The 9,462-nt window shown below is 39.9% G+C and overlaps 1 protein-coding gene across 1 annotated transcript in view; it reads left to right on the top strand.

Moving 5' to 3' along the window:
- Positions 1 to 9,462, top strand: part of znf512 (zinc finger protein 512) — a 15,038-nt gene that overhangs the window by 2,535 nt on the left and 3,041 nt on the right. Inside the window, exons 4-15 of the mRNA XM_032542727.1 lie at positions 341 to 399; positions 890 to 1,440; positions 2,360 to 2,449; positions 3,972 to 4,076; positions 4,512 to 4,636; positions 5,293 to 5,379; positions 5,667 to 5,765; positions 5,855 to 6,022; positions 6,143 to 6,340; positions 6,600 to 6,701; positions 7,789 to 7,851; positions 9,210 to 9,308. Of these exons, the coding sequence (XP_032398618.1) occupies positions 341 to 399; positions 890 to 1,440; positions 2,360 to 2,449; positions 3,972 to 4,076; positions 4,512 to 4,636; positions 5,293 to 5,379; positions 5,667 to 5,765; positions 5,855 to 6,022; positions 6,143 to 6,340; positions 6,600 to 6,701; positions 7,789 to 7,851; positions 9,210 to 9,308 (1,746 nt within the window). The remainder of the gene's footprint in view (positions 1 to 340; positions 400 to 889; positions 1,441 to 2,359; positions 2,450 to 3,971; positions 4,077 to 4,511; positions 4,637 to 5,292; positions 5,380 to 5,666; positions 5,766 to 5,854; positions 6,023 to 6,142; positions 6,341 to 6,599; positions 6,702 to 7,788; positions 7,852 to 9,209; positions 9,309 to 9,462) is intronic.

Raw genomic sequence — 9,462 nt, 5'->3', positions numbered from 1 at the left:
TCACAAAGAAAATTGGTGTCCTTAAAGGTTGGATTTTACCTCATTTCTTAATGAAGGCATTAAGATAAATTTCCAAAGCAGGATCTTTTTATTCCTCTTTTTAGTCAACTTAAGCATGGGTGTGTAAGCTTATGAGAACCACTGTGCAGACAGAACGTGCGTCCTGTTGCATGTGATGTTGTTGTATTCAAGCAAACTATCCAAAAGTTATGAGGGAAAAACTGCTAATTAGAAGTGTCTGAATGTGTTCGTCCACTTCCGTCTCCTAACGCTCAGAATCTGTTAAATGAATGTGCACAGTTGGATCATTACTTCACCGTTGTGTACTCAAATGTTTCAGAACGACGAGGCGGAGGCCCAACATGCTCTGAAGATGAAGAGAACTTATGGCAGAAAAAGGTAAGAGACTCGTCCACCTGTTGCTTTGTGGATTGAAGATTTGCATGATAGATACTGACGTTACATTCATATGACTAGCAAACTAATGCGTGCAGCTCAAAAAATACCCAATTTCTGATAAATAATTGCCCTCAGGTTCAGATTTTTATTTGTACCCGTAGGTAGATTTGTTTTTAAGTGCATGTATTACACTTTACAAAATGTTAAGTATATAAAGAAATAATAAGTCAGTAGCTGAGAAATCCTCAACTCTTTTCCAAATGCTTGTAATAAACATGTCTCTCAGGAAAAAATTACCTCTTTAATGAAGATTTTTATTATAGATCCGTTATTCAACAAATATGCATCAAGCTTTGTCCCATCCAAAATGTTAGAAGGATTATTTAAAATGCAATAATAAACTAATTGTTAAAAAAGCATGTTCTATCTGTTGAATAACTTTTAGATTTTTATTCCTGAAATGAGTGTGGATGATGCTTATTTTTGTCAGGTACGAGGACCTCCAGAGTGTTTCCATGGGAACAGTAGATTACCCAACCACCAGCTGCTCAGTGATGGCATCGGGTGGCCTGGCCAATGGGGCGGACCCAGGGTCCATGGCCCCGCCCACTGCAAGGCTGCCTCCAAGACTGGGGGCGAAGGATGTGTGGCCTCAAGGCCCCGAGACCTGTAGGGAGCAGCCCCAGCCTCATGACCACAGCTGGAACTCCAGCAGGGACAGAGGCCCCGACGCCTGGGCCCCCGGTAGAGACCGCCCGCAGGAGCAGGTCTGGAACTCTGGCAGAGACCAGACATGGATTCCAGGCAGGGACCGGGCCCATACCGGACCGGACCAGGCCTGGACGACGGGCCGGGACCGAGGTCCTGAGCAGGGCTGGGCAGCCGACAGAGACCGAGGCCAGGATCAGGCCTGGAACGCAGGCAGGGATCCGGGAAGAGACCGGGCCTCCGCAGGGCCAGAGCAGGCGTGGAGAACTGGCCGAAGCCAAGACCAAGGCTGGAGCAACACCAGCAGGGACAGAGAACATGTCTGGAGACCTGGTACGTACTCTAACACGTTACTCTTAACCCTCATGTTGTCCTTGGGTCAAATTTGACCCTCATCCAGTTTTTTTTATCACAAGAAAAGGGCCTTCGAAATAAAGGCTGAAAATGTAAACATTAGAAATATCAAATAACTGGAAAAAAAACATTAAAATAAAGCACCCACAACATTGAAAAAGTGACAAAAATGTCTGAAAAAGCGATAATCATGTTGAAAAAAACTTTTTTTTTCATGGTTGACGGGAAGACAACACAAGGGTTAAATATCCCATTTTTGTTTTTCCAGGGCTGTCCTCGACTTGACGGCTTACCGATTAGTGGATTTAATCGACAGCTCTGTGTGCTTTAAATGGACTTTAAAAGCGCACGCGCAAATGCAGTCCATTTCCCATCTGTAAAACTGATTTTCTCCACAATGAATCATGCAAAAACATTACAATAAAGCTTGTGTTTATGAGAGATGTGCTCATAAGTTTTTGGGAAATAAATCTTTCAGCATGAAAAAATGACTAATCGATTTAAGAAAGCTTAGTTGACTAAGACTCAGAGGGGGAGCCTTAATTTTTCTTTACAACTAGCTTCAACTCAGGATATGAATGCTACGGATATGAATTTAACACTGAATTCCGAAATTGAATACACTGTTACAAGTGTTTATGAAACAGGACCTTGATTGCCTGACTGCAACTCTATTTTATTTTAAAATACTACACAGTGACATGTTCTGATACCGTTTGTATGAATACAAATAGTATATAATGGTATTGAAACAGGTTACTTCCCATACATAATGTCTGAGTGTTTTGTTGCATGTATAACAATGTGTTTGTACATGTAGAGGGAGTTGTTAAAAGACTCTTGGATATTTTGGTCTGTTTTTTGTGGAGATTGACTTCCTCATGTGTTACTTTTCAAGACTTGAACATGAAGAGAGTCCAGAGAGTGGAGCTGGAGCGAAGCCCGCCTGTTAATAACTTCACACAGCCACCGGAGGGCCGAGACTCTTGTAAGTTACCATCTAGTCTGATATTCAACCTCATCACATACCTTTTCTTGTACTCAGATTCTTTCCTGTAAAAAAAAAAAGAGTTAGGTTGAAATAGATGAAACAACAAATGACTTCTTATTGTGTTTGGCTGCAGTATTATAAGGTACTTACATGTTTGTCCGGAGCTTTCTAATGGACCCGCTGGCAGCATTATAGTTTGGTCGGTACGGGGCAACAAATAAAATCAATTTTTGATTATAACAGAGGGAAAGTACCGAAAAAAAGTACCGTTGGGTGCCAGAACCAAATTTCAAGTACAGGTTAAAATGTCAACGGTACCCAACCTTAGTATTATTGAGATGTAATTAACATAGTATTAGCAGTTGTAATATAAATAATATAATTGGAGTACAGTCATCTTTTGATGTATAGAGCACAATTAGTTTGCAGTGGTTTAATAGCTTGGATGATAAATACAGTGTGAATGAATAATGTATCCTATGGGAATTTAACATAGGGGGGTGTATACTTATGCCCCTGTATTTTAACATAGTGGGGGGGGTATACTTATGCCCCTGTTATTTTAACATAGGGGGGTGATACTTATGCCCCCTGTATTTAACATAGGGGGGTGTATACTTATGCCCCCTGTATTTTAACATAGGGGGGTGTTACTATGCCCTGTATTTAACATAGGGGGGTGTAACTTATGCCCCCTGTATTTTAACATAGGGGGGTGTATACTTATGCCCCTGTATTTTAACATAGGGGGGTGTATACTTATGCCCCCGTTATTTTAACATAGGGGGGTGTATACTTATGCCCGTATTTTAACATAGGGGGGTGTATACTTATGCCCCTGATTTTAACATAGGGGGGTGTATACTTATGCCCCTGTATTTAACATAGGGGGTGTATACTTATGCCCCTGTATTTTAACATAGGGGGTGTATACTTATGCCCCTGTATTTAACATAGGGGGGTGTATAATTATGCCCCCGTATTTTAACATAGGGGGGTGTATACTTATGCCCCTGTATTTTAACATAGGGGGGTGTATACTTATGCCCCCTGTATTTTAACATAGGGGGATGTATACTTATGCCCCTGCTATTTTAACATAGGGGGGTGTATACTTATGCCCCCTGTATTTTAAGGAAGAACATTTATTTATGTATAATACATTATTCATTCACAAAGAAAATTGGTGTCCTTAAAGGTGGGATTTTCCTAATTTTTTTTCAAATTAAAGCATTAAGATCAATTTCCAAAAGATGTTTTTTTCTTCCTCTTTTTAATCAACTTTAGCCTGGGTGTCCAAACTTCCTCAAGCCACTGTATAAGCAACGCAGTTATTGTGTTTTTTGTTTTCTGTTTTTCTTGTCTGGTCCAATCACATTACTCACACAAAAAAGTTTAAAAATAAAGCATGTTAAAGATTAAATGGAAAATGGCTACAGAAAAAAAAATGACAAAAAAAGTCACAATATAAATCTCTGGATCAAAATAAAATCTTAGTCATCTGATGTAATTATTTCAGGTTCAGATGCAGCCAGTGTTGCCGAGGCTTCGACGGCCCCCCCCAGCGAGGAGCAGAAACCCCCCGTCCCCTCCACCAAGAAAGAGCCTCCTACCTACCCTCCAGGTGCTGTTTGTATCTGTTCACCTTCTTCTATCCATCCCCACTGGGGCTCAACGATTTTGGGGGGGGGTGATGGAATTGCGTTTTTATTCTTCCAGATATTGCGATTACGATTCGAATTGCGTATAGCTTATGGTCAATATTCACTGAGTAACAGATAAAACATGTCATGGAGCATATATTATATTATTTAAGACAAATAAACCTTTTGTGTACGTAGAAAAAGTCTTAGATCGTTGAGTTCAGCTCATGAAAAATTGGGGCAAATCAAAAGTGTTGCATTCATCATTTTGTTCAGTGTAATTAAACTTAACATGACTTCATCAAGGAAGTTGACGTTTTTGAGTCATATAAAGACTCAGACTTCATGTCAGATGTGCTGCTGCTCCTTCTGAAACATCCCTGTGTACAAGATCTTTATTTGGTGACATCCACCAGGAAGTCAAGAGGAGCGCTGGCAGCTCCAGATTGTGGCCAAAGGCAGAGTCACCTGTCCAAAATGTAAAAGTGTGAGCAGGAAGACTGTGGAGGGGCTGAAGAAGCACATGGAGAACTGCAGACTGGTGAGCGCTCGCTGTTTGATCTCTGATGTGAAAGTTATTTTAAAGCATACAGACTTCTACATCTGACCAAGTCCTAACTCGTGCTCAGAGGTGGGTAGAGGAGCCAAAAATTGTACTCAAGTAAAAGTACTGTTACTTCAGAATAATATGACTCAAGTAAAAGTAAAAAGTAGTCCTCCAAATAATTAATTAAGTAAGAGTAAAAAAGTGCTTGATGAAAAAACTACTGAAATAATGAATAACTGTTGAGTAACGTCTGATTTATTTTTTAACACAAGCATCAATCAGTTGGACAAAAATACAAAATAATCATCATTAAGCAAATTATAGTTCATCCAATCAATAAAATAAATTAAATTAATCTATTATATACAAAATAGCTTAAGTGAAGAGACTCAAAACTGTAAGTACAGTAGTAGAGTAAATGTACTTTCCACTGCTGCTGAATACATTCGGCTGTTATCTAGAGAAGAAATACAACTCTGAAAGGCAAGTGACTAAAACACAGATTGATTCGCAACCATCAGGTTACCATCATATGTGATGAGGTATTAACTTCCTGAGTACCAATATACTGGCATCTATCTAAACTGGTCTATTGAATACACGCTGTATAAATGGCCACATATGAGGTAACTGTAATCTGTTGTGTGCAGCAACCGTTCACCTGTCAACACTGTGGGAAACAGCTGAAGTCTTCAACAGGGATGAAGTACCACATCATGGCTGACCACAGCCATCTGGTAAGAATATTCAGACTTTTTACACTTTCCACATTCATTTATTTCCTCAGGCACGGTTTTCAGCCGTTTTAGCTACACCTGATTTATCTTGCAGCTGTGCAATTGTCTTGATAAACAAAGCTTTCATTCAAGTAGAGGTCTTTCTTTGCCTCTGACACAATGTTTGCCTATTTCATAAATATGGTAGACACTGCTAAATGTAGACACCGCCAGTTAAAACACATACTTTGAGAAGTTTGAGGGTTAGCTCAGGGGTTTGGACAGATTTTAGCTGCCTCTTTTTTCAGCCCTCAGCAGAAGATGCCCAGGACCTGGATGACCGTGCCATCAAAGACAAACTGCGCAAAATCCTGAAGAGACTGGGCAAACTAAAATGCTCTAAAGAGGTGAACTGCCAAATCATTCATCTAAGATAGGGGACACGTTAAAATAAGATAAGAAAAGATGATCATTTCACGGTTCTTTTTCTTTTCAGGGCTGTAATGCTGCCTTCACCAGCATCATGGGCTACGTGTACCACATGAAAAAGTGTGGAAAAGAGGAGTCGGAGCTGGAGAAGATGCTGCTCAATTGCTCTCACTGCGGGAAAACCTACAAGTCCAAAGCCGGGCTGGAGTACCACCTGAAATCCGAGCATGCTCCTGTGAGTCTTGTGTTTAAATTCATGTAGCAATTCAGATAACGTAGACGGAAGAAACCGTTTAGTTTAGACATTTAATACACACATTAAGTCAACAACATCTTAAAATCTGGTGTTACCCAGACGCCCCAGAAGAGTGAGGAAGACGAGGCGCAGAAGGCCCACCGGGAGGCCAACCCGGAGAGGACGGCCAGCGGCAGGGTGCAGCGAGCATCCGCCCAGGTGGCAAACTTCCACTTGGCTGAGATCGCCAACAACGAGCTGCCCAAAGACTGGCCCAAGAGGAAGTTTCAGTCGGACCTGGTGCCAGATGACAAAAAGGCAAGAGAAGATTGCCTTAAATGTGTATGTCAAGTTGCAAGATATACGAGGGTATTGTTTATTCTGTAATGTTTCCACAAACTAATAGGAATGTGATTTGATTGAGGAACTAAAACATAACAACAAAAGATCTTTACACTGTTTTGAAGGCCAGAACAGACATATGTCAGAGTTCCTTCTCTTGCCTAGATGTATAAGTGTCCCTACATTGGCTTTCTCACTTTCATTGACCTCCTCTTGTTCATGCTGGCCTCTCCAGTTGAAATACGCCCGGCCAGGCCTGCCTGCCTTCAGCCAAGAGGTGCTGCGGAAGTGGAAGAATGAGGTGAAGCTGCAGAGGAAAGTCCATTGTCCCAACCAGGTAGGAAACAACTGTACACTTAGGGCCCTATCTTGCACCCAGTCTCAAAGTACCCCAGGACCTTAAAAGCGTTAATGGACAAATCTGCTTCCAACCTGTAGGGCGACCAAAGAGGAAAAGTGCTTCGGTGATGCTTTAAGACTGAAGCAGTTGTTAATTCCTTGTCCAGACACACAAACATGCAAAAGATTAAAATTAAAAATATTGCAATAGGAAATAGTATTGCAACGTATCTGCTGGCGCGCTTTTCACTTCACGCACAAGCAGGTAATAAGGTATACAATATATATATATATATATATATATATATATATATAATTTAGTGTCAAACATGAGGGATGGCCTGCTAAGGTATCATAAGGGTACTACTTGAGTAAATAGAATTAATACATTTACACATTTATAGAAGAAGATGAAGACATATTTTATTAATCTCTAAAGGGATATAAAAAAATGAAAATACACACATGCAAACAGGACTTCTACACATGCATTAAAGGGAAAGATCTCAGAACGAGGGGACTGTCGCTGGCGGTGCCCAGGAGGTAAACAAGCGCCTCTCTAGCTACCCGTCAACACTGTGCTTGGTCCATACGGGGACTTGAACCAGTAACCCTTGGGGTCCCAGGCCAAGTCCTAACGGGTTGAGCTATTGCTGTCCAAACACATTCATTTAGTTTTTGTTTGTTTATGTGCTCTATGTATCCATATATGATGATTAGTCACCTAATGGGTTGTTTTGGTCTTAGTCAGCTTAGATTACTTTAGTCAATTAGTCATTTTTTGTTACTTGTTTGTTGTAATGTTAAATGACTTATTTCGTCAAAAACATATGAGCACATTTCTGTTAAACACAAGATTTAAAGTGGTGCTTTTGCACGATTCTTTGTGGAGAAACTCAGTTTTACAGATGTGTTGATTAAAATCAACTAATTGATAAGTTTGCTCCTTCGTATTTGGTATTGGTAGAATATCTATGTCATATTTATATTAACCTTTCTTTTGTCAAAATGCATTTTTAAATCACAGCTTAAGTCCATTTCTGAATGAAATGCAGAACTCACGACTTTATTTGTGTCTTCCTCAGGGTTGTGGCTCCACCTACACCAGCGTGTCCGGACTGAAAGCACATCTGGGACTCTGCACAAGGGTACATCCGCTTTTTTTCTTAATCTCTAAAAACAAAAGGTTCAGTCTATTGAATGTAACAGCGATTGTGTTTATTGGGATTGGCAGCAGAGTGAAAGAAACCATGCATAGTAAAGTAAGTATCGATACATTCGGGAATGCATTTGAATTTTAATCTGACTCTACTAATTTGCCTTTCTCAGGTACTGCTCTTTGTGGCCTTTTTTCAAATAAAGTATGGAGTATTATTTTTGTGAAAATGTTTTAACTAGGCATACACACTCACAACATTTAATACAGAGTTTTTAAGACATTTGTCAAATGAATCCATCTTTAGTCTCGTCCACCACATTCAACGATTGTTCCAAAATAATCAGTAAAACCACTTTCTCTACTTTCACGATCACTACAGTTGCAGTAAATAGTTGAGAAAGTGCTCATATTATGCTCATTTTCAGGTTCATAATTGTATTTAGCGGTTATATCAGAATACATGGTTTAATTTTCAAAAAACACCATATATTTGTTGCTGCAGCTCCCCCTTTCAGCTGTTGAGCTCTCTGTTTTAGCTACAGAGTGAGACATCTCACTTCGGTTCCATCTTTGTTGGGAGTCGCACATGCTCAGTACCTAGGTAAGGACTACTAGCCAGTCAGAAGCAGAGAATGAGGGCGTGCCACGCTAGCAGCTAGACGAGCATTAGAACGTGTGTTTGTCTCTGAAGTAAAGGCTGGACTACAACAGAGCTGTTTGTGAACGGGTTGTGAACAGTGTTTTCTGTTGGAGATGGTAACTCCCTTTGGTGGGGGGGGGGGGGGACGTTAGGCTCTTTCACTTTATAAACCTATAACGTGCATACAAAAGCCCATATTCCACCTGTATCATTCCACTTATTTAGTATTACTCATCATTCCCACTCTCACATCTCAATAATATTTATATTTATCATCATTCTCATTTCCTATTTTTCAGAACTGTTCATATGTCATACTGTTATACTGTTCATATGTAATATAATAACATAATACTATTTTATCCAGTACCCTTGCACTACGACATAAATAATTGTATTGATCTCTTCATTGCACTCATGCCTCTATTTGTTTCTGTTAGAGTATGTAATATGTGATATATAGTGTGGATATTTCCTTTTGGTGATATGTATGTGTAAGCACAGTGTGAGTAACGATGCTCAAAAGACAAATTCCTCGTATGTGTCCTCATACCTGGCGAATAAAGCTGATTCTGATTCTGATATGTATAACGACAAAGGAAAGGGAAAAAGTCAAAAAGCAGAATTTGAGCACTTTAATACAATAAGTAGTATTCTGGCTTCGTAACAATTTCATGGCTCTTTTATGTCTTTTGATCTCATTTCAGGGCGACTTTGAGGCTGGTAAATACCGATGTCTGATCTGCAACAAAGAGTTTAACTCTGAAAGTGGAGTGAAATACCACATCAACTCTGTCCATTCACAGGTAACAACATAGTTACAACAAGCATCTTTAATGCTTCTTCAATAGGGTTGGGGATCAAAACCCGGTGCTAAAACCACCGGAATCTACCAGATCGAATAGCAGAAATTAGGAATTATTGAGACTAAAATTAAAGGAATGGATGTTGATGGATAAT

Source organism: Etheostoma spectabile, chromosome 18, assembly GCF_008692095.1.
Source record: "Etheostoma spectabile isolate EspeVRDwgs_2016 chromosome 18, UIUC_Espe_1.0, whole genome shotgun sequence".
Lineage (NCBI taxonomy): Eukaryota > Metazoa > Chordata > Actinopteri > Perciformes > Percidae > Etheostoma > Etheostoma spectabile.
This window is presented reverse-complemented; position numbering and strand designations above follow the sequence as displayed.